Source organism: Prorops nasuta, unplaced genomic scaffold, assembly GCF_024137725.1.
Source record: "Prorops nasuta isolate Cenicafe-Biocafe unplaced genomic scaffold, Cenicafe_Pnas_1.2 PNAS00031, whole genome shotgun sequence".
NCBI lineage: Eukaryota > Metazoa > Arthropoda > Insecta > Hymenoptera > Bethylidae > Prorops > Prorops nasuta.
This window is the reverse complement of record NW_027116828.1, coordinates 1,694,497-1,720,618: the sequence shown is the minus strand read 5'-3', so window position 1 is coordinate 1,720,618 and position 26,122 is coordinate 1,694,497. Positions and strand designations below refer to the sequence as shown.

At 34.4% G+C, this 26,122-nt stretch overlaps 1 protein-coding gene and 2 pseudogenes across 1 annotated transcript; 2 read left to right on the top strand and 1 right to left on the bottom strand.

Moving 5' to 3' along the window:
* Positions 1 to 3,703: 3,703 nt before the first annotated feature.
* On the top strand, positions 3,704 to 5,585 carry LOC136782978 (uncharacterized; annotated as a pseudogene).
* Positions 5,586 to 7,175: 1,590 nt separating this feature from the next.
* On the bottom strand, positions 7,176 to 7,913 carry LOC136782977 (uncharacterized). The gene has a single exon (XM_066742755.1). The coding sequence runs from the start codon at positions 7,911 to 7,913 to the stop codon at positions 7,176 to 7,178; it is 738 nt and encodes a 245-aa protein (XP_066598852.1).
* Positions 7,914 to 11,599: 3,686 nt separating this feature from the next.
* Positions 11,600 to 13,488, top strand: LOC136782976 (V-type proton ATPase catalytic subunit A-like; annotated as a pseudogene).
* The last annotated feature ends 12,634 nt before the right edge of the window (positions 13,489 to 26,122 follow it).

The window sequence follows — 26,122 nt, the reverse complement described above, 5'->3', positions numbered from 1 at the left end:
GCCCGAAATTCTGAAAGCTCTAAAATGGTGAGTTTATTGAAATTGAGTTTTGCCCTATGATATTGAAAAATCTGGCTTTATGCAAATATTCAGATGCAAATAATTAAATTTCTCGTATTTCTCGGATGATTCTTCGGACATAACTGAAATTGCAAAAAATGCAAACCGAAAGCGCCTACGATACTCCAATTTTGTAGAAAATCAATTTGAAAATGGACAATTTTAGCCATTTCTGGTCATTATTTTGTAGCATAGCTTAGAATCCCCAATTTTGATTCCCACATAATTTGTTGATAATTAATAGCATCTATTTGTGTTCATTCTGACATATTATACCAGATTATAGCTGAAGAAACATCCGAGAAGCATAAGAAATTGAGTTATTTGCCTCTCAATGCAGAGATAAAGTCAGATTTATCAATATCATAGCGTAAAACTCAATTTCAATAAACTTTTATTTTAAGTAAATTCTGGAGCAATAATTATTTAGTTATTAACAATTATATATGAATTTGCAAAAGTTTTAAGGCAGAAGTACCTTCTAGACTCAAATTTTGCATAAAAAAAATTTGAAAATAGTGGGTTTGAGCTATTTCTTGACATTATTTCACATTTTGATATATTAAGTCCTAATTTTATTTCCTATTATTATTTTTTGCATATAGTTTAGGATATTTCAGTTCGCTTAGGTGTTCCATATTGGAAAATAACCGAAGAAATTTCCGAGCAGCCTCACATTTTATGTTATTAGGCTCTCATCATAGAAATTAGGTCAGATTTTTGCATTTCATAGTATATATTAATGAATTTGGTCATATTTACAAATCCGAATTGCTATCGATGCAGTGATATTGCAAGAGAATGTACGAGTTTTTACCTAATTTTTAACCATTTTCTCATACTAATCAATCTTTAATGTATTTTCGTATAATTTTTGTTTGTTTAATGAATTTTAAATGTCACACTTCATGATAATTTGTGCAATATAACAAGGATTTTTTCTTTCAATTACTATCACGGACAATATCATTTAATTGTTACTTTTATTTTTTTTTTCCACAATAATTTTTTACCATTTTCAAAATATTTATCAAATTATAATAACATTTAAAAATTTTCATGAATTATAATTGTCAAAAAGTAAATTTATTTTCCCATTGCATCGAACCGGCCGATACTGTGGAAAAGAAGTTTGGCGCGGCCCGTTGGCTAAACTTGGGAGAAATAGAGAGCGAAAGAGAGGTCCGAGAAAAAATTATATTCATCCCTCTCGTACTCATACCTCAACGGAGCTAACCGAACTTCAACGGCGAAAGCCGAGACCGCACGTAACGATGTAGCTGTGTGCGTGACCAGCGAGCGGCGACAGTAGTGGGGTTGGCTCACCGATGTACCGCTGGCACTGTGTGCGTGCTAGCTAGTGGCGGCGTGGTGGGGATACCGAATTCCCACAAGTTCCCATCACTGGTCCTAGCATCTGTAGGCAGATCATTATGGCCATGAGAAGAAAGAATATGCAATAAAGATGTCAGTGCATTTTGAGGTATGTTAAAATTATGAGACCACTTTCGTAAATCTTCTTTTAAAGATAATCTTGTAGAAGTATCGACTACTAATGATAATTCATCAATGCTGCTATTTTCCAGAGAAATATCCTCCATGGACAAATGATCGGATGAAGAATTATTAGAATAAGAGCTGATATCCATTCTATTTTCTTCAGAAGCAATTGATGGTGGCATTTGCGTACTTGCTGGTAGAATATTTATTTCAGGACTCATATTTGTGGAAGAGGTGGTAGGATCATTAGTTACTTGTATTGAATTATCCCAGTTTACATTATCAGAATTATAGGCTTCGAGAGTACGTCGATCTTTTTGACGTTGCGACAACTGATGAAACTTCTTCATTTCAAACAATTTACTTCACACAAAATAAACTACTAGCTCATATTATGACTAAACTTATATTACACCTATATACTTAAATAATATCTCATGCAGTAGAATGTAAAATGTTAATATTAACTGTATATACCATGTTTCTATTACATGTGGCTCCTATTAGAAAAATATTCCCTTGAAATAATCTTTGAAGAAGCTAAATAAATTTTGCATGTATCCACAGGTTTTTGGCTCTTGTCTAATAAGAAAATTTCTCAGATTCCTGTTTAAAACAAAAAGAAAAATAATATGTACAAAGTATATTTCTACTTAGTTACTTTATAACATAAACATCCAATTTATTTTACAATTTTAAGACATTAATTTTATTAATACAAATAAAATAATTAAAAGACCTTCACATCAGTAAAAATATTTAATGTAGGAAATGTTAATTGAAATCAGATTCTTGTGATATATATTGTATGCTAAATTATTTAATGTCAGTTATCGGCATAATATTTTCTTTTGCATAAAACTCAGCGCAGTACACAGCTTCATGCAATTATTTTAATACATGCAATTATATATATATGTACAACTTACAAACTCATAGAAATCAAGAAGAAACATTAAGCATATGCTATACGTTTTCCTCAATTGTAATACATAATACCATGAACTACTGGTAGACCTATCTTGGTGTTCAATACAGTACCGTTTAACTTTTAATTTCTTTCCAATACTGAAAGAGATGCACGGATATAGCACACAACAGCACTGCAGCTTAATTATCTTGATGATCCGATGCTGTATTTGAAATGCTGGTGGAAGTTCACTCTGTAGATAAAATTAGAATAAATGCTGTTATCAGTTTGATCAATATATGTCGTCAGTCTATTAATAATAATAAAAATGAAATTATTAGATTACAGATGAATCAATTATTTATATAGGTACACCCAACTTTCGACTTACAAATGTGTATTGCAAATTAAATATAAAATTTCTAATCGTATTTTTAATGTTGTATAAAATTATTTATAATAGTGAAATACTTAGGATATATTCTTCATAATAATTAATATTATTTGCATCTGATATTGTGTTTAATAGATAAACACGCGAAAAACTTGGTTGTATGTATATACAAATGTAATTCTTAACCTTATTTTTATTGGATTCCACTCCACAAAGGATTGTCGAAGTAATATATAATATATACCCTAACCTAACAGCTATCAGCTTTCAGTCAACTTTAGTGGATGACCAAAACTTGTTTGAAGGCAGTCAGCTTATAGTCGACTTTTTAAAGATGACTTCAGAAAAGTTAGTTTTAAGCCGACTCTTTAGGATGACTTAAGGCTGGCCCTAAAAAATCAGCTTTTAGTCGACATTTAGACAACTGTGCTGTTAGGGATGTTAAGCGATTCTGTGACTCAGATTAAATTTTTCCGACCTTAAGGTGCGTCTCCACCAAGCGCGCGAATGTTGTCAAACATTTGAAAATTCAATGATTTGTTAGTAAAAATATTAAATCATACATTTGCCAACATTTGCAATTTTGTAATCGGAATTTTATCCGTATTATTATATTTCATCAGAACCTTAACAAATGCTTACAACTATGAATATATATCGAGCCGTGCAAACAGTATCAAAACCTGCAATTGCAAACGTTTATAAATGATCGATGTTTACCAAAGTTTGCTGCATATATTTTTCTAAATTTTACTAGTAACCTACTCGCAGGACGTAGGCGACAACATTACGTTTTCAGTCATCGACTATCATTTTGAAGGAAATATATTGTATTCAGAATGGCTCCAAGAAGGACACGTATTGCTCATGCCGCTTCATTTATTATTATGAATGTTTTAATAGGAAAAGAAAATAGTGGAAAGAGAAAACGAAAACATAATTTTTGGATATCCCATTTTTTAAAGACAAGAAATTCAATGCAAATGCTAACTGATTTAAGAACAGATGATAAATGCGGACGATTTAAAAATTATTATCGCATGTCAGCAGAAGATTTTGAATTTTTAATTTCACGAATTGGCCAAAGAATATGTAGAAAAGATACAAATTAATGAGATTGTGTATCTGTAGAAGTTAGTTGGCAATCACGCTTCGCTTTTTGACTACAGGAGATTCTTATCGAGGTCTCATGTACCTTTTTAGGGTTTCAAAACAATTAATATCAAAATTAATTCCTGAAGTATGTGCAGCTATCATAGAAGCTTTAGAGAATTACATAAAAGTAAGTAGAAGATTATGGTTATCCAACTTTTTATTTAACTCGCTTATAAAATATATTTATTATACGTAGAATAGTAACTAATTAATTAATATTTAACACTAAACGTACCAAGCGGGGTCAAATAACCCTTTTTAAATGTAAACACACGTGTATAAAAAATCCTCGGTACGTTTAGTGTTAAGGAAGAGGAGTATTATCTGTAGTTGAATTATAGTTATGTAAATAGCTTGACGGGGATGTTGAAGGCATATTTTGAGCATTTGTTCCAAATTCGACTAATGTTAATGGTCCATGCAATATATTGGTATTTTCAAATGCATCCTCGTTGTATGGAAGTATTGCATGCGTAGGGGAAATTGAAGAATATGATATTGATGGCTGAGTAAACGTTATAGATTTAGTGGAATTAGACGAAGTGCTGTTGCTAGTAATTCTTGAATGTTGTGAGGGGTACAAAGATGTAGCTGTAGGGATGGATGGTGATGATTAGGAGCTACTATAGTTAGTTGCATTGCTATAATTAGCATTTGTGTTATTATCGTACTGTCCCATATCTGCGTTGAATAGAATGCTACTAAATAAATGTTGAACCGTTGTTTGTGTTCGTTTACTATAACTTTGTAATTTCATAGCAACATGCTCGCCATATATCTCACAAGCATCGCGTTTGGTACATGCTTGTAGGATATAGAAAGCTTTATCAATACGTGGATCAGATTTTATATCAGATTTGTTTTTTTTTTCTTTTTGGAGAAGCACACTTAGACTGTTTTTTAATTTCTTCTCGTGAGTTAGTCTCATCATTCGTTTTCTGAGAACTATTATTATTTATTGATACTACATCGCCAATATCTTCTTCATCCTCAACCGTTATTTGATGTTCCATATCTACATCATTATCCTAAAAGAAAAATGATTTTGGTACTATTATATAAAATTTAGTTAATTATATTATCTCCTAAATACAGATGCCAAACAGTCAACAAGAATGGTTGGAAATAAGTAAACAATCTGAAAAGCAATGGAATTTTTCACATGCTATTGGCGCAATAGACGGAAAACATGTACCTATACAAAGTCCGGGAGGCAGTGGAGGCGACTATTTTAACTACAAATCATTTTTTAGTATTATTTTATTCGCGTCAGTAGATGCGAATTATAATTTTCTCTTTGTGGATATTGGGTGCCAGGGTAGAATATCTGATGGTGGAGTTTTTAAGAATATCCATCTATATAAAAGTCTACAGAATGAAAGTTTGAATTTACCACGTTCAAAACCATTGCCCGGACATGAACTTACTCTACCTTATGTAATGTTGGGAGACGACGCTTTTGCGTTAAGTGATAATTTGATGAAACCTTACTCAGGATTGTATCAAAATGGCTCAAAAGAAATAATTTTCAATTATAGACTAAGTCGAGCACGCAGAGTAGTTTAAAATATATTCGGAATTTGTTCCTCTGTTTTTCGTATTTTAAGGAAACCGCTGCTTTTAAAACCGGATAACGCGCAGTTAGTTGTAATGGCTTGTGTATATCTACACAATTTCTTGCGCAAAAGTAAGTCATCACGGAATATAAATTATCCTGATGGAGCTATAGACCATGAAGTAGGTGGGCAAGTTAATCATAATTTTTGTAGAAATAATATCGTACAGTCATCACTGTTTGATTTAAGAAACGTTCCAAGAAAATCATCAATAACTGCTCACGATATACGAAATGTGTTTTCTACGTATTTTGTATCAAGTAATGGAATTGTACCTTGGCAAAATGAATACGCTTAAGTGGTATTTAAGAAATGTAATAGAAAGCCGTGACGACATATTGGCCACTTTGTAATATTAAGAAGACAAAAGAAAAATTTCAGGGATTGTGAACTATATGAACTGAAAGATTTGAAAAATCTAATAATATCGATTTTATTTAAAACATATTGTATTTTGTAAACCTAGATCATTTCTTTCCTAATTTACCTCTATTGTTTCATTGGTTAATATATTAATATTAGTTGTATTCATTGTTTTTCTACATTTATTTTTGTCCATTAAAAACTGAAATGCTTCAAAACCAAACCATTTACTCCTGTACACATCTTCTCGACCTGTGACAAGATAATATAGAATGAAAGTATACCTTTCAGTTAACAAAGTTAAAACATTATCATTATAGTATATGCTATTACGGAAATGAAAACTATAGGTATTCTCCCTTTCATGATTGTCCAAATAATAAGGACCGGTTTTAATACTGCTTCCCCCTTTTTGCATATGTAAAGAGATTTTTTAAATAATTTGCAAAAAATATATATACCTCTTCCAGTTTTCATACTGCTTTCTTGTTTCACCTTTTCCTTTCTGAAAGAGGTGAGCAAAGAATTTATTTTGGCTTTTATAACATCAATGGTGGTTCCCATTTCGTTCGCAATTTCATTCCACGCATCATGCTTTTTTATTTTATTATAATAAAATTTGTTTGTGGCTTGTCAAATTATTGGTTTATTTTGATACAGGGTTATTAATTGCAAGCATTTATCATTATCCCACTCCATTCTAACTAAATTATGTGCCAAGTAAAACTTCTCTGGTTTCAAATTTGAATGACAACACGACCAATATGACTACTCTACAATGTTTATAATGCGTTGGGAAATACAGTCTCCTTCCCCACTACGGATCTTATTCGCTATACCAGTGAACCTTGAAGTGTAATGGTAGGAGAAAAAAAATTCTCATCAGAACAATTACAAATTCTTCATTTTAACGTTTTATTTCACTATCCTGTCTCCATTAAACACGCAGATTACACATAAAATAACAAACCCCTTGAAATCACCAACATCGGTTGAAAGACGCGCACAAATGATTGCAAACATTTGCGAAGGCGCATAATTTTATCCTCCAAGAAAATGTTTGTCTGCCAATGTTTGTCAACAGTCACAAACATTTGAGCATCCAGTGGATATAAATTTTTGTCCTACCAAATAAATCTTTAAAGTCTGGAAACATTTGCAAACAGTTGCAAATGTTTTAGGCGCTTGGTGGAGACGCACCTTTAGAGAACAAGCGTTCGGAAGGAACGGAAGTACCAATAATTGACAAATATTTTAAAGCCAATTTACCCAGAGGAGTAGAGTTTCTCGAGCTCCAAAATTTTATCGGGCATTCATCGATAACAATTGGTGGTTCGTGTAAATAATATTTTAACTCCGGTGATACATCGTTATTATTGGCAATATTTCTGTGCGATTTTTGTACATTAACTAAAATTTTCATGATAAAATCAGAAATCATTTCTTTCAATACAGGAGTTTCAGTATTTTCTCTTAAGTCATTGTTGTCGTAGTTGCAAATTTCTTTCACAATTTTGGTTAAAGCCTTAGTGTAGGCATTTTTATGAAACAAATGTATTTGTTTAAATCTTGGGTCTAAGAGGGTTGAAATAGATAACGTTAGTGAATCTTCTACATAGTCAAATCTTTCTTGTAATTCATTCACTAGTACTTGTTTTATTTCTTTAGCAATTTTAGTCTCAACTTCAGCTTCTTTCAAAGTTTGTTTTAAAATATTAATTATAGGAATAATTTTACTTGCTGTTATGTAATTCTCACCACTAATAATTTTGGTAGATTGCTCAAAAACTTTTAGTAGCTGAATAAACTCAGTAATTGTCCGTAATTCCATTGCTGACAGCATATTTGGTGCTGTAGGGCATTCCAAGAGTACTGTGCTAACTTTTTCAAAGAGTTCAACAAATTTGGTTATCATATTTTAAGTAGAATTCCACCTAGTTTCTACTGACATTAATAATTTTAAATCTGAAATGACTCTTAATTGATCAGCAGCTATAACAGATTTCTTAAAGAATGTTACAATTAATTTAACTTTTCTATATATATGATTCACATTTTCAGTTTGTAAGGCCTTATTTATCACTAAATGTAAATTGTGTGCAAAGCACGACATATGAGTTTCTTCTCCAAACTCATCTTTAATTGCTTTTTTTATGTTCACTCCATTATCAGAGACAATAGTTAAAATCTGATTTCTGTTAATTTTCCACTTATTCAGTTCGGTTTCTAGACATTGTTGAATGTATTCTGCACTATGTCTGTCATCCAAATCAACTATTCCAACGGTAACTGACTTTATCTTTTCGTTTAGAAGATAGTGTACAGTAAATACCTAGAAAACTTTTGATATTTAATGGATCCGTTCATATATCTATAGTAAGAGATAATTTGTTCACTTTACTTAGTTGAGATTGAACAATACTTGATAATACGTTGTACTTTTCAGTCATTAATTTAGTGATAGTTTTCCTACAGGGTACCTTATACAGAGGAGCAAGGTTTTTCACAAATAATAGGAATCCTTCTTTTTCTACGGTATAGTATGGAAGCATTTCCTTTCCAATCATAAAAATAATTAAATTGGTGACTTTATTACTTTGGTTTCCTCCATCTGAAAATTAAAAGCAATATATTTTAACTACAAATGTTAATACAATGACTTATATGTAAGGCTATTGTAATTAAAAATACTGTGTAAAAAATAATAATTGCCTTTAAATGAGTTCTGTCTAAGAAATGAATCGTCTATTGTAATTTGTGTTGTTTTTGTTACATCATAGGTTTTGTTAGGTGTCATAACATTATTTGCAGTTGTCGTAGATTTTGAAGGCAAATTAACAGGATCGTCTACATCTTTTTCTACTTCAGACGGTGACTATATAAATACATAAAAAAATTAAAATTTGCTTCCAAATATAATATAAAAAATAGAAATAAATTCTTACTTCACAATTTACATCGCTGTTTATATTGCTTGACAATTTATCTACATTTGGATGATGACGTGAAAAGTGAAACCTCATATTAGTAGTATTTTTAGTTTCTTTGACTTCGTGTAAGCAAAGCTTGCACTTCCAGTATTAGTTTTAATAAAATATTTCCACATGCAACTTTTTTGTGGCATTGCAAGGGGCAAACAATTATTTCAGTTTAATACTAAGTTTAATGTCAGATCAATAAACCTAAGCAATATTAGTAAGGTAATATAGGATTTGGTGTGAAAGGAATAAAGTGAATACTGTTTTATCGGTTATGGATATTAAGTTTCTCTATGTTAATATTGTTAAAATGTCAATTTCTGCCTAATATTAAGCTCAAAATAATAAATATTTAAAACTTATAATAATATTACATTAAATATGAAAATTAATTAATTATATAAGTATACCTTAAATAACAAAGAAGCAGAAAGGAAGCTACAAATAATATATACATCAGTATATAAATAATTTAAATAAATTTATTTTATAATCATTATGCTAATCTGAAGTAATATGAACTGTAGATCAGAAAGCAAGCTCAATTAAAAAATAATGTAAAACGGATATTTGTGTTTGGACAAGAAGATATTAAAACTATGATGAGTCCTTTATCTCCTTGGTGTCCAAATTATTTGAGACATGTATTTATATTTAAAGCCACACATTTAACGTGTAATAATTTATGTCCAAAGTCTAATCACAAAATTTATACTTTGGATTTATTGATATCGTAAAAAACGGTTAAAACAGATCTGCCATTACAAATTTTGAGCTGTAATACGCACGTGTATCGAACTGCGATACGCCATACCTTAAAATCGATATTAACAAATATCGTTTTAAACAGTATCGATACAAATATCAACAAAATTCCTCCAAAAACATCGATATCTCGATATATCGATACGTATTGCCCATCACTAACTGTAACGTCCTACTTTCGCGGAGCCGATTTATCTCTATACTGGAGTGATTTCAGAAAGTCACCGTTTTGGGCACTATACTTTCGGACTAGTCTACCTGGGACCGGCACCGATTCGATGATTGATGAAATAAGATTCAGGGTTGATACTTACGTTTCAGGGAGGTTTTATCTGACCAACTGGTGTGTGTGGAGTAGTGAATGAAAGATGGCACTGATTTTCTTAGGCAAAATAGTATAATTGTAGTATGAAAAAGCGATTATGACAAAGATAAAGCTAAACTTAATCATTAACTAAAATACAGAATACAAGTGTCGAACAGAATTGAACAAATCGATTTTTATAAGGAAACAGAGTAGTTCGAACAACGGAAGAAGTTATAATAATTGAAAACTTAATTACTACTTTCCGTTTAAGGGGGTATCCTGCTTTAGAACGTTCAAAAAATCGATTTTTTTTTATTGCTTAAATCTATTCCTTATATGTATAAAAACATATATCTGAAGTTATAGAGTCGGATTCGCAGTATTTCCGAAGATACAGCACTAAACGCAGCGGGGTATCAAGCAAGTGCCAGTGCTCGGTCAGACTGAAACGCGCGCGCTCCTCCCCTCGTCTCTAAACTCGAAACTATATACCTGATAAGGTTCAGCAGCTGCTCGAAATAATATTTTGCTTTCATAGAAGCGTCATTTGAACCTTAGTATGTGTCATCGGTATATAATCTGTTTTTACCTGTTTCCTATAGAGCTGTTTGTGGCGTAACGTTTAGTTCTGCTCTGACTATTGACGAGTGCGCTTCAATATAATCATGTCTAGTTATCCGAAAAGTGACAAATCGAGTAGTAATCGTGCTGCAAAAGCATGGAAACGAAAATTCCATGGTAATCAATTCACAACAGAATCAGACGATACAGAGGTCGGTACGCAGATCGCAGAAAGACATTTTCGCAGAAAAACACTTACTTCAGGTCGGATAAATCAAACCGCAGAAATTGTCGTAACGCCATGTCGGTAACGTCGGTATTTTGCGTGCTCGGATTGATATTAGCTTAAACGGTGTATAGAAAATAGTTTGACAGGGGAAGGTTATGTTATGAATAAAATGCAGAAATAATTAGTTGTGAAGGAACAATAAAGAGCTCAAATTTGTTGCATAAAAGTGCACTTGCTGTTACTAGTGTGAACTGTAATCATAAACAAGTCATGATGAACAAATATCAGATGAGTATTTCGTATATCATATGAAATTATATAATTCTCTTATTTTAAAAGAGATTGATTCTTTGTGTTTTGTATGTTACAGATTGCTTCCTGTATTTTAATATATAGAAAGCGAATAAGTTTCTTCATTCATGAAGGTTTTAATGGATTATTTGAAATTAAAAGGTCTAATGTTTGAAAGTTGATTGGGTGATATCCGCAAGGAGGTCTAGGAAGGAAGGCTCCAGGGTGACAAAAACAACGCCCAGGAAATCTGGTAAAATCAGTTTATTTGATTAGAAAAAAATACAAAAGAATGAAAAGTGCTCCAAAGGAGACTGAGCCGCAAATTGATATTCCACCCAAAGTTACAACTACGAAATCCCAACCCTGTGGTCCCCAGGTCCCCGGACAGGATTCCCCGTACCTGAGACTCCCAGGCAACGAAGATAGAGAGAAAGGAAGGCGATTTCTTGGAGCCCAAGAAATCGACGATGGAGCAGAAATGCGTACTAAGAGACTTAGTGGCGTCGCAGGAAGGGAGGACTGGCTAAGCTGCTGAGAAAAATGACAGAAAAGACAGAGTCTAGAGTCTAGACCGTTTAAATTGAGCCGCACTTATCACGGAACTCTTGGGTATTGATATGTACAATAGACCCAAATAATAACAGCGAGAGAGAGATCTACGCCGTGGGCCACCTATCGGCCTCTGTTGGAGGTAGGATCAAGAGAGACAGAGTGTGAGCGGAAGCGAGACGGCCTGAGAGTCCCAGATCGCTCGTACCTACACTCCGATCTCCAACATCTAAGAAGACACAAGATTACCTAAATATTGGTTATACGATGGAACTTTATTATTGTTGCATGTGCGATTTTAGTTAATATGGATGATGCATTATGACAAGCTGTTACGAGTACTTGTGAGTAAACTTTATTTAAGCTATTTTAAAAGCTATGCATCACAAGACCACAGGGACTGTATATTTTTTCCAAAACTGGTTAAGAACATCTTCATAAAGAATTATGTTTATATATCTTATGTTTATTTTCAGATAATATTTTGCAAAGACGGGTCGCAGTCTGTCAAAATTTGAAAGTTGGGTGAGAGATAAAAAGTTTGGATATGTCTATGCAGCTTCTATCCCCGGTTAGATAATTATTTTTATCATTATATTAATACAATTATTTATTGAAATCTATCGTTATAATAATATTTCATTTTTAATTTTAGTTGTTATAGCAAAAAAGATTCTGGTACAACTGTATACAAGCTGGTACGAGTAGATTATTATGAATCAGTAGAAGAGATCCATTTAGGTGATATGGCTACCATTCAGGAAATAATATATTTCTGGTTATTATGAGTCAATCTCTTTTAAAAAATCTCAACCTATCTAAATACATATATACTTATTATGGGTGTACAAGGAAACTAGTGGTGTGACTGTGGGTGATCGAGTGCTCAGAACAGCAAAGCTCTTGTCTGTTGAATTATGGCCTGATATTCTTGGCAGCATCTTCCATGGCATTCAGCACACACTCAAAGACATAAAAATAAGCTCACTAGCTCCATTTGTATTCCAAAGGGTGTTAATGTGTCTTGCTTGTCTCATATTACACATCCTGTGAATTGAAGCTATAAAATGTTAAAATTGGCAGCCACATCACTGCTGTTGATTTATTTGGAATTATTTACGAGAACACTCGTAAAGCACGGGATGTAATCTGCCGCAGTAAATATTTTACATCCTCGAACAATTTCTACGACAAGGACTTTCCTGAATTTGTCCTACTGAGAGCAAAAGTTTATGAGATTCTTCAGGAAGAATAGGACATGTTTGAAATCGTGCAATAGATCGATAAAGCTTCCCCAGTTCAAATAGACAAAATAACCTTGGAAATTGCCAAGTTGTTGAAGGACGACTTCTTGTAACAAAAAAGGTAATCGCAACGATTCGAGTATATAACGTGCATATTTTTTAAGAGTGTCAATTCGTAAATTTCACTTTCTTTTTTCTTTCTAGCTACTCGCCGTACGATCGTTTCTCTGTCCAATCTATAAAATCGTCTGAATGTTGCGAAATATGATCGCTTTTTACGATATGTCTAGGCACGCCGTAGAATCAACAGCTCAGTCAAAGAAGAATATAATTATGTGGAACGTGATTTGCGATAATATGGTAAATATTCTCCATCAGCTTAGCTATATGAGGTTTAAGGTAAATTTATTACAACTATTTTCACATTATTGCATATCATATGCCTATCTAACTATCTATCTCTCTTAGGAGCCTATGAAAGACAGTGAAGCAAAGGGGTTTGATCAGACTTCTATCAACGTCACGAAGATATACGACAGGCATTCATAAATCTGGAAAATTAATTCATTCGCATCATTTAAGAAATAAGTTGGTTCTGCAGACTGATGGACCTCGACGATTTAAGAATGTGTCCTGGTTCATTTTCAAGATGCTAGAAAAATGAAGGAGGGTGAAAGATAACTCACTCTATCAAGAATGTCTCATCTAATTAAAAATTTTACTCGCTTAAGTTCAAACGCTTCTTTCAATTGTACATAAAGACAGAGTTCCCTATTCATAAATTTCGTTTATAAAAAAAATACAGGGCCTCTTATAACTGTTTTTATTCAATGAAGCTGGGACATCTTTGAACATTATTTCAGCTAGATAACAATCCTATATTGCACATTGCTGAAAAATCTTGCACGTAAAGATGGAACAATTTATAAGAAGCAAAATACATGTTGGAAAACGGTACAACTTATTATTACCCCATTTAAAACTGTAGAATTAATCGTTTTAGTGCTTTCTTATCTGAGAGTCATTCGGGTATACGTGTAAATTGCGTATTTTACGCAGACAAAACAATCTATTGTAACGAAGCGTACGTTCGTCACGATAATATTTCAATGTTCCGTTCTTTCTGTTAATTTCTGTAAAGGGGAGGGGCAAGTGCCACCTGTGCAACCTCGCGATAATTACGCGTAATAGGTTCGATCGCGGGTCGATAGGGGGTCGATCCGCGCACGCGCGACAATAATTATCTCGCGTGCCACTGTCCTCCCGACTCACTCGTATTTTTGGGCCCTACGTTGCCGGTAGTAGAGGAGCTATGCGGTTCCGATGACAGGGAGTGGGGATAAGCTGTTTTGTGGTGTGGAAGGGGGATGGGTGGGGATAAGACTCTCTTAGTATGGTAGTGGTGGGGATGAGGAAGGAAAGGGTCTTATATTGGGACCGAGTTTGGTTAGGTAGGGGGTATTATTCACCCTATGTCACAGTTGGAAGGTCTTATAGTGGGATCGAGTTTGGTTAGGGAGGGGTATTTTTCAACCCTATGTCACAGTTGGAAGGTCTTATAGTGGGACCGAGTTTGGTTAAGGAGGGGGTATTTTTCACCCTATGGTAACGTTGGTTAGCTATCCTACGGGGACCTAAGTTATCCTACGGGGCCCTAGTTGAGGGAAGGTTTTTTCACCCTTCGAAGTCAATGGTTAGTTACCTTACGTAGCCTAACTATTTCCGACTCTGCTACACAGATAAACTAGGTTAAGTTAATTGCTAGTTCCAGTAGTCACCGCTAGGTGACTGCCTTCCTTAATCTTCTTTCGCGTTAATGGTATCAATTTCAGGAATATTAATATTTTGATAGGGCAACTTATTAAGTCCTAGCTGTTACTAAACCTAGGTATCTTATAAAAGAGATTGCAGTTTCAAGATTTTCTTAGTTCAACGTGCTACTTCACTATGTCGATAAATAAATTCGGATCTGGCTTCAATACCGGTAAAGTGAGAAATTATTCACACAAAATTGACAATGATACGTTTAAATTTGATAAAAAAAGGAATGCATTTTATGCCAAGAAGAAAATAATTTCAAACTTAGAATGTGATGTTACTGATGAGACAAGTGCTTTGAATATGGCTGCTCTGTTACGTAATTCGATGACTGTACGTGATAGCTTAATCAGGGAATTGTTTGAATACAGTGAAAAGCTAACTCTATATTACCTAAAAGGTAACCGCCTTGAGGAAAAAGTTACAACTCTGCTGAAAAAAACTGATGAAATTGATGAAATTGATGAAAAAATTAATGATATTAGTGAAAGAATTAATCAATTGAATGATAAAATCGATTATATTGAAAATAAATTGGATCGAAAAGTTGAGGCATTACGGAAAGATATGTATGGTAGATTGACAATTGTTGCAAATTATATCTCTAATGAGCATCAAAAAGAGGAAATCACGACTGCCAATGAGAAGAATAGAGAAAATGATTGGAATTATGCTCTAAAGAAACTTATATTACCGCCAGTGATTGATGAGCTAGTGTAAACATAATACGTAGTGGAATAGTCATGGGAAGTGAGGAGAAGAAACAATTGGTAGAAGAGTTGCATGTGCCTGCCAGATGGAATTTATTTATATATATTGTAACGTGGTGGAATCACGTTACAGAAATGTACACATTTTTTAGTTCTTCTCAGGTCTCCCCCTTAGTGCCTCCCGTCCCCTTGAGTATGCTTGTGAGTGAGTGAGTGAGTATAGATGAACCTTCCAAGTGATGGTAATGTAGTTACCCGCTTAGGGATATTGTAATTGCCATCCACGGAAGGAGAGTAAATGTTTTTAGGAAATGGTATGATTGAGGATTGAGCGAATGTTTCTAGGTTGTAGTTTATTTAGAATTACATATTAATTCCCAATGGTAAATTTTATTAGTAGCTTATAAGACCGATTCCCCTGCTCCAACAAGAGCTTGAAAACTGTTGTCCCTCTATCCTTTTCTAGCCCATACCCGATCCACATAAGTCTATCTCCCTCGCACCCATTGTCCCGCCCGCGTATGTTTACGCATCGCTCTATCCTTCCCCTTACCGCGCTTCGCGCCGCGAGCGCCTAGCAGCGAGTCCCGTCCCCTCTCCTTACCGCGCTGACGCCTCGCGCGCCTAGCTGCGTTCTCCCCTGCCCGCGCCACTACCGACCCATCGTCGCCGACCCCGCACCGCATCGCCCCGCTGCCGAACCACGAACCCATAGTGTCGTCTGCTGCTAAGGACGATCACGCAGGATTCTCACGCAGGAGCTAGCCATCCGGCTATCATGCCAAGTATATGGGTGATTAGCCGGAACGGCGAGAAACATGGATCGCGGATCCATACCTAATTAATGATTGGTCCCTGGATCCCGATCATAACCATGACACCCCGGAATGAGGGGAATAATTGGGAGAACGAAGGAATATCCGTCAAATTGGACTACACCTTGTTCTACTCTTGGAGCATCTGTACGTGGTTTAGAATAGAGAGCTGGGTCGTCGCCGCGAATACTGAAATCCGGCGTATTTCAATATTGCGGGCCCCAGCCATCGATTAGAAAAGTTTCGGTGCAGTTCTCGTGGCGGACGTCGAGGGATCGTTGGACATCGCCGTCGGAGCCACGGAGGATTTTCCCTGCCCTATTTCCTTCTCCCTTTTGCTTTTCCCCCTGCCGCCTTCTAGTCCGTTGCTTTCCCTAAGTTTTCCCCAGTTTTCCTTTTAGTTTAGTGGTTAATGAAATCATTGTGCGCGTATAATAAGTGTGCCAGGACATCGCGGAAGGCCTCTCCCCCCGAGATTTTACCGTGAACAATAAAGATTGTGTCCCCGGATTCTTTTTGTGTATTTTTTGGTATTTTCTAACCCGGAATCCTTTCCGCGCGTTACAATATACATAAATTTATACAAATATATAAAATGATTTTTTTTTTACAATTAAACTTATAATTAAACATACATTCATAAAATTAATATATAAATGATAGAGAAACTTATATATATTTTATTCAATCATCTGAAACAGAGAAATTCAGTTAATATTTTACTAATTGCAAGCTTAACTCATGATACTTACATCTATTTGTTGCTGTACCCATCGTGCGAAAACGTTAACTTCTTGATACACACAATGTATCGGCTTCTTTTCACGATCAGTATACAATTTTTCATGTAATTTACATGGAGTATGATCAGGTTGAATGTGACGTATTAAATTGTCGAATTTCGGACAGCCGGAATTTTCTAAGTTAGCATTTGGGATATCCAGATAATTTAATAAATCCCGTTCTATGTGCCCGCCTTTATACGCAACGACTGGATATTCACATTCATATACACTATTATTAACAAATTTGTGTACATCCTCCTGGGTAAACTTCTCATATCCCGTGTTGCCATATCTAATTCCATGCACATTTTTGAAAACATAACTGACACTTTTTCTGTCTGAAATACTCAGACTTCTAAATGAAGCACGGATGCGAAATGCTGCATAATATGTTTTCCAAGAAATTAAATTTTTAATTGCAATTTCCTTATAAATAAATTTCTTATTCACCATAAACCCATCAATATCAATAATATGGGTGATATATAGAAGATTATCCATTTTAAGTCGTATACTTGTAAAAGTGAAGAATAAAGTTATACTGAACTGTTTTCAACGGAGTACACGTTAAAGCAATACTGATGCCTGTCCTACGATTTCTTCGAGCTTTTAAGCACTGTTAGGGAGGTGTCAACAATTTTTTTAATCTACGGTAGGAAGATGCCTATACTACTCTTAGAAAAACGGAAACGTCATTGGCTCTAAGAGAGAATATTTTCTGCCCTATGCTACATGTAGTGTGCGGTAATTCTAAGATGCTTTAAGGGTTGACAAAACTTTTGTCCTACGGTGGGGAAATGACTGACCTGCCACTCTTGGAAGAACGGAAACGTCATTGGTCCTCAAGAAAATATTTATGACCTATGCTACGTATAGTGGGAGATAGTTTTGACCTATGGTGAGAATAGTAGGAGGGATGAAGAACAATTAGCTTGAAGAGAGGAAGAAATTTTCATGAAACATTCATATTTAAATAGAATTATTTTAGTATAAAAAACGTAGGCATAATGGCACCATCCTTCGTTGATTTTTAAGGATTCCGTTTGACGGATAAGTCATTTATAATCAAAGAATTTGCTGTTATACAAGAACAAAAAGTGTTCCATATTTTATTTTCACCGCCCTATTCATATTCGTGGCTAAGTGAAGAGGAGCGAAAGCGGACAGAGCAAGTATATGAAAAAGAAAAAATATATATTATTTTTGTTTAATATAATGTTTCTTTTTAGCTGGTTTTTTCTAAATTATCACGGCTTAAATTGGGCGGATGGCTACTCACCCTACTATAAATATAAAGATATTATAAGGAAGTATATTTATGATGATGAGGATGAGATTTTTGTGAAAGGAATTGAAAATACAAATTGGTTAAGAGATATTTGTAATTTAGAAATAACTAATGTAGATAATTTTATGTGGGGGGATTTTGATTTAGAAGATAGCTTGCATAATTCACATCTTCCAGCATGTTTGAATCATGAAGGTGTATGTGCCTTAAAAAATGTCTATTATATGAAATATATGTATGAGCAAAAATCTGGAATATATGTATAACTGAAAAACGCTTGCATCTATTTTCTAACATGTCGTTACCTGTCCTCAATGTTCTCTTACCCCCTGAAGTGTTTCAGAGATCCTTTATCTAAAGAGAGCTCAGTTTCCCACCCACTTTTCCTCAGTTCCTGATTAGTCCTCTCGAAGAAAAGAACAAAAGATGTCTCTACGAAATAGAGTTTTGAAAACGCAAGAAGAATATCGCGAGTGGGTACGCGAGTGTCGTGAATATATTCATAAACTCAAAATCTCTAATCGCAACGCACCTATAGGCACGCTGCAGAAAAATTTTGCAGAAATTGCACAAATACAGTGTCTTCTACTTAGAGCAGCTAAGGATAAGAGTTATTGCTTGAATCATGCTCTCAAGAATCCTGATTTAGGAAATCAGTATAATTATCATGAGTGGGTACGCAAGTGTCGTGATTATATTCGAAGTTTAAGAGATGCTAATAGATCTGCAGCTCCCGATACAGTACACAAAAATCTGACTAAAATAACAACTATCCAGCGTCTACTTCTGCATGTGGCAAAAAATAAGAAATCAATTGGAGTGAGAAAGCTTATTTGGAAAGATCTCGAGTCTTCATTTAAATCTCGAATATGTAGCGGAATGGTTGTAAATTATAATTATATAGAACCACGTGATTTTCTAACAGGTGCAAAAGACTTAGTACAGATCTACACAGAAAAAGTGTTTAATAACGTGAACGCAGTTAAGATAAATTGCATCTTTAACGGACAATTTATTTGTAAAGAGATAAGTGATATTAAACATATCTCAACCCGCAATGCAGTTTTATACAAAACTGATAGTTTTAGTGAATGGTACAATACAAATATAATAGACAAAATTCTAAAAGAATTGAGTGAGTTTCAAGAGCGTGATAGTGGATGGGCGTTGGAAAAAATTCTGAATTTAATTATAAATATAAATTATTATAACCCGCTGCATATAGGTTGTGCCATCGAGCTTCCAGAATCTATTAAGAATAAACAGGCTGTGATAAACATACACAGTGATGATAATACATGTTTTGCATGGGCTGTAACGGCTGCACTCTATCCGGCAAAACCGAATACTCATCTACAACGAAAATCTTCATATCCTCATTTTACAACTGTTTTCGATGTTAGAAGTATAACGTTTCCGACTACATTAAAACAGATTCCGAAATTTGAGGAAGATAATGATGTCTCTATTAATATTTTTACTATGGTGGAAGAGACTGAGACGAATGAGAATACAATCATAGCACCTCTACAATTAACAAAATGCAAGAGGACCAGACACGCTAATCTTCTTCTTCTTCTCGAGCATCAAGGAGCAGCAGCACATTTTATATGCATCAGGAACCTTTCCAGACTGCTAAATGGACAGCTTACTAGAGGAAAACGCTCTCATCTTATTTGTGATCGGTATGGTTTACTATATATATATATATATATATAATTACTGCTTCTATATTCTAATATTACTTTTTCCCTCCTATAGTTGCTTACACTATTTCTACAATGATGAGAAACTAAAATCGCATGAACGTGATTGTGCGCAACTCAATAAAAACATCAGAATTGTGCTACCTGACAAGGACCTTTGGGTTTCCTTCAATAACATGAAGAACAGTGAGAGGGTGCCATTTGTCATATACGCTGACATTGAATGCTTGCTTGAAAAAGTTGAGCAAACGGATGACGTTATTGGTATTTATCAAAAACACATACCTTTTAGTATAGGTTATTATTTTAAAAGCGTTCGTGATTCATCGCTCTCAACTTACAAATCATATCGTGGACTCGAGTGTATAGAATGGTTTGTGCGAGAACTCGATAAAATTGCTAGCATAGCGAGCGAAAAACTAAAGACTGTAGTGCCTATGAGAACGCTAAGTATTAGTGAAAATTCAAGGCATTATACTGAGCCCAACTGTCATATATGTAAAAAGCCGTTTCTTCCAGATCAAATACGTGTTCGCGATCATGATCATTTAACTGGTAAATATAGGGGACCTGCTCATAATAATTGTAATTTAAACTTTAACGATTCACATGTAATACCTGTAATTTTTCATAATTTATCAGGTTATGATGCACATTTTATTTTCGGTACAATCGCTAACTTGTATGAAGGTTCAGTACACTTGTTACCTGTACATAAGGAGAAGTATATTTCATTCACTAAATTCATACGTAAATATAATATACAACTAAGGTTTATCGATTCTTTCAAATTTATGGCATCTAGTTTAGACAAATTGAGTTCATATTTAACGAGATCACAGTTAAAAAATTTAGAGTCAGAATTCTCATATTTAAACATAGAACAATTTAACCTTCTGACAAGGAAAGGTATTTTTCCTTACGATTACATAGATAGTCTGAACCGTCTGGAAGAAACTGCTTTACCTCCACGCGAGATATTCTATAATAGATTATCCGATAGTGATATTAGTGGGGGTGCGTATAATCACGCTAAGGAGGTATGGACCAAATTTCAAATACGAACACTTGGGGAGTATAGCGATCTCTATTTGAAAACTGATGTACTATTGTTGGCTGACGTTTTCGAAAATTTTCGTGATAGCTGCATGCAAACTTATAATTTGGATCCTGCTCATTATTATACACTCCCAGGCTTCACTTGGGATGCAATGCTCAAACATACAGGAATAAGATTAGAACTTTTTACTAACGTAGAAATGCTGCTTTTCGTAGAACGGGGCATACGTGGTGGTTTAAGCCAATGCTCGCACCGCTATGAAAAGGCTAACAATCGGTACATGCAAAACTACAATCCCGAGGAACCTTCTAAGTATTTAATGTACTACGATGTAAATAATTTGTATGGGTGGGCAATGTCTCAACCGCTACCTACTCACGGATTTCGCTGGATTGAAAATTTTAATAATTTGGATATCTCTAATATACCGATAGATTCACCCGAGGGTTATATTTTAGAGGTTGACTTAGAGTATCCAAGCATGCTTCACGATAAATATTCCGACCTTCCGTTTTGTCCCGTACGTGATGCACCACCGGGTACACGTCAGAAGAATCTACTTGCAACTTTAGAAAATAAGGAGCGCTATGTTATACACTATCGTGCTTTACAGCAATGTATGCGTAATGGTTTGTCTTAAAACACATTCATCGCGTTTTAGGATTTCAGCAGTCCACCTTGTTACGTAAATATATCGATCTGAACACTAGTTTGCGTGCAGCATCTAAAAATGGGATCGAGAAAAATCTTTTCAAATTAATGAACAATGCGGTGTTCGGTAAGACTATGGAGAATGTTAGAAATAGAGTTGATGTGAGACTCGTGAGTAGGTGGGATGGAAGATATGGTGCTGAAGCAATGATTGCTAAGCCTAATTTTCACAGTCGCACTATATTCAGTGAGAATTTGGTCACGATTGAATTGACAAAATTAGCAGCTAAATTCGATAAGCCTATATACGTAGGTATGAGCATTCTTGATATTTCGAAAACATGTTAGTATGATTTTCATTATGATTATATGCTTTCTACGTTCGGTAGCAAATGTAAAGCGTTATATACCGATACGGATAGTCTAATATACAGCATTGAGTGTGATGATATTTACACTATTATGAGGGAGAATCTTGCTAGATTCGATACAAGCGATTATTCTCCCAACAATCAGTACAATTTACCTCTAGTAAATAAAAAAGTCCCTGGGCTGATGAAAGATGAGAATAATGGGCAGATAATGACAGACTTTATTGGACTGAGATCAAAAATGTACACATTTAAAGTACAAAATAAAATTATCAAAAAAGCTAAAGGTATTAAGACTTACGTTGTTGCTAGAAACATAACCTTCGAGGACTATAAGGACTGTTTAACAAATTTTACTGTACAAGTCCGCAATCAAAATTTAATTCGCTCAAAATTGCATAATATTTATTCAATTACGCAACGGAAAGTAGCTCTCAGCCCATACGATAATAAGCGTTATATCGTGCACGGAACTGTATCGACTCTACCATGGGGTCATTATAGAATAAATTAATTATATTTAAATTGAATAATTTTATTAATAAATATTGTTTTTACAAAATATTATCTTTATTTATCCATGAATTATGTTTATTATCGAATTCTAACCACTTCACAAAGACCTTATCACGCTTCTTACGTAATACCTTCTCCACTAGATATACATTAGGATTAGCAGTTTTTAAAAGTTCATATTCGTAGAATCCTCCGTATATATCAGTACCACTAGAGTCTCTAAGTAAATATGTAACAGGATTTGTTTTCTGCACTTTTATAATTTCAAATATTTCAGTTGTCCAATTTGGTGTGTATCCCTTTGCGAATACATTCTTGTATTTACTGATTCGTACAAAATCACCTACTTTAAACTTGGCTCGGCCAACAATCTTTATATTATTGTATACTGTAGTCAGGAGCATATTAGCATGATCTGGCGTCACATCAACTGGTCGCATTCCTATAGTACGATGTTTTCTTGCGTTGTAGTCTTCAACTAGTCGCTGCAGTATGCCTCCCCACTTATAATTTCCATTCAACGTAAATCGTTTCCACATTTCAGTCTTCAGCGTGCGATTCCAGCGCTCAACTATCGTAGCTTTCAATACGCTGTATGTTGAGTAATGATTTATTCTACGTTTTTTATAAGCGATTTGAAATCACTATTATAAAACTCCTTGCCATCATCTGTCTGCAAATTTTTGGGACATCTCCCACTTTTCAGAATCTTCGTAAATGCGTCTGTCACTTCCTTGCCAGTTTTGGTTTTTAGTGCTACTGCCCATCCAAATTTCGACAATGCATCAATAACTGTGAGAATATAGTGGTAACCTCCGTCAGTATAATTCTTCATTTCAACCAGATCTGCTTGCCAGAGGTCATCGAAGCCTCGTATTATAACTCTTCTACGTTGAAAATTCCGTCTTGCAGGTACATGCAGTTCTTCGACCAATTTTTTCTTTTCTTCACTATCCATAACTCTTGAGGTATGTGTTGGGTTTACAAGGGTACAACGAGCACTGATGGTAATAAAAGTTTCATTTTCCTAATAAAACTCTTTGTCGAATAATTTCAAGAAGAATTCTCCTTAGCATGATTCTCCCCATGAAAAATAGCACTTTTTTTTTTTTTAATTCCGCATTATCTTCATTATGTTTCTTTGATTCAGCATCCTCTTTAGTCTGATTCTCCATGAAAATTGATGCATATTTCTTTAAATCTGCATTATCTTCAGCATGTTTCTGCATGAAATTACTCAATTTCACTTGAAAATCATTCAGCCTTAACTCGGTTTCATCCAGTCTTAACGCAATACTTCCTAAAATATCACTATTTTCTTGCATTTCATTTTTAAGGTTCTCACGTACAGCATTCATATTATCCAGCAGAATACGCATATTCACAGCACATTTCTCATCAGTAGCATCAAATCCTAAATTTGAAATAATATTCCCCTTAGCATTAAATGCATTCATACGTTTATCAAATTTTAATGTTTCATCTTCAGTTTTGCGGAAATATTTTCCCACATTACTGGCAGTGGAAATACCTCCAAATTTATTTATCGACATTGTGAAGTAACACAATCAACTGGGAAATTATGGAAAGTGTAATCTCTTTTATAGGATAATACGTTCTTCATGAAGCTCCTCAATTATTGATTGTATCTCATTATGATGATTCGTATGTCCTGCAGCAGATGATGCTATCAAAAGTCTCAAACGTTCAACTAATTCGTTCAGATCATTTCAATGTACATAGTTCACTGGTTTATCATTAACACACATATAACCGCTACCTTTTACAAGATTCTTTGGAGGAAATAATGGGCTAATTATTTTCTTCCATTTATGACCCTTATTCCCACGAAGCTTTCCCTCGCTACTGTAATCTGCTCTGTGTACATTAGTTTGAGAAAGAATATTCTTATATGTTTTTAAATCATCTTCAGTATAATCATGTGGTTCTTTCATGAAGATCAATTCAAATAGACCAATAGTACCCTGATAATACTCATCATCAATAATAATAAAATCTTTACGATTTACTTTAAAAGAACATTTTCCAGGTCTCATTTTGTTAAGTCTAGCATCTCGTTCAATTCCAAAATTATCATCAATTAAATCCTTATTTTTACGCAGAAACATCTCTATATATTTACGTCCAATTGGTGCATATTCTGACAAAGAACTATTTAAATCTAAGGATCTTTGCAATGGTGATGATGGAGTTTCCGCTTGCATTGGTGATGGTATTGCCAAATCATTAACATCCTTTTCCACTTTCACTCCCTCCTCCTCCTCCTCCTCCTCCTCCTCATCCCCATCCTCTTCCAGAGAAAGGTATAATGTTTCATTAGGTCGTGAATTTCCTTGCTCATCATCATCATCATCAGATGAAGGGGTTGAAATTTTAATTCTAGAGTTGTCTGCGAAATATTTACGTTGTGGAGTCGATGAGAAATAAGTTCTTTTACGTTCCGATGGAATAATCAAAGAATTATCGCTTACAGTAGTCTTCTGTAGCGGTTCCTGTTTATACTCATATTTCTGGGACACGAAGGTCATCTCATTATGTTCAGTGAGCTTCTTCAATGGCTCAACAATTGGGTTAAAGGTTTCATTTAAATTGGTTTCCATCATTTCTCTTCCTGATTTGAGTGCACGATATTTTTCACGAATTACTTTACTTTTCGCGGCAATCTTCTTTAGCAGCATCTTTTCTTCCATTTTCCTGCTTTCCATGTTTTCCACGTTCAATCTACGTTTCCACGTTCAATCCACGTTCAATCCAGATTCAGTCCACGTTTTTATTTCCACGTTTTTACTAGGTTTATTCCATGCTCATTTGATGTGTGTGTTTTGATGGACACTTAGCTCTAAACTGAACAATCTTAAGCAAACGGTATACTATTTAATCTTAGCATACTCATCGAAACCTTTCCGATATCTACCATTTTGAATTGTACTATCCTTGTCGATCACTAGAAATCCATAATCATGGTGCCAGCACTTTGAACACAATTCATTGAATTTTTCAAATGACATATCCGTGTTTACATGATCGTTATAAATATGTTTTAAATTAGTACCATCTTGCTTAAAGATTATGAGAAGATTTGCATTATCACGAATCATGTGTTTAGGAATTTTAGCATAAGTCTGGCAGAGGTAGAAGCAGTCAATATTTGAATGTCTACCCATGGAGAAGTAGTCTCTGATATTATCCTGCTTATCGTTAGCAACATCATCAAATATGAAAATAGAATTGGGTAACGCCTCAGTTACCTTTACAACGACGCTATTGTTTGAAAATTTAAAATATCCAATACCTTTTAGTCCTTTTAATAACCGTTCAAGGTATTGATACTTGGGTTGTTGAAGCGACTTTTAGTATACATAAATATTTTCAAATCTCACACCGTTAGGACTTTCTACGAGACTAAGCAGTACGTTTGTTTTACCGCAATTAGAGGGTCCGCAAATTATACTACGA

What these genes read in the sequence shown, in the direction of transcription:
- LOC136782977 (XM_066742755.1), bottom strand. Translation starts at nt 7,913, where the DNA reads ATGATAACCAAATTTGTTGAACTCTTTGAAAAAGTTAGCACAGTACTC.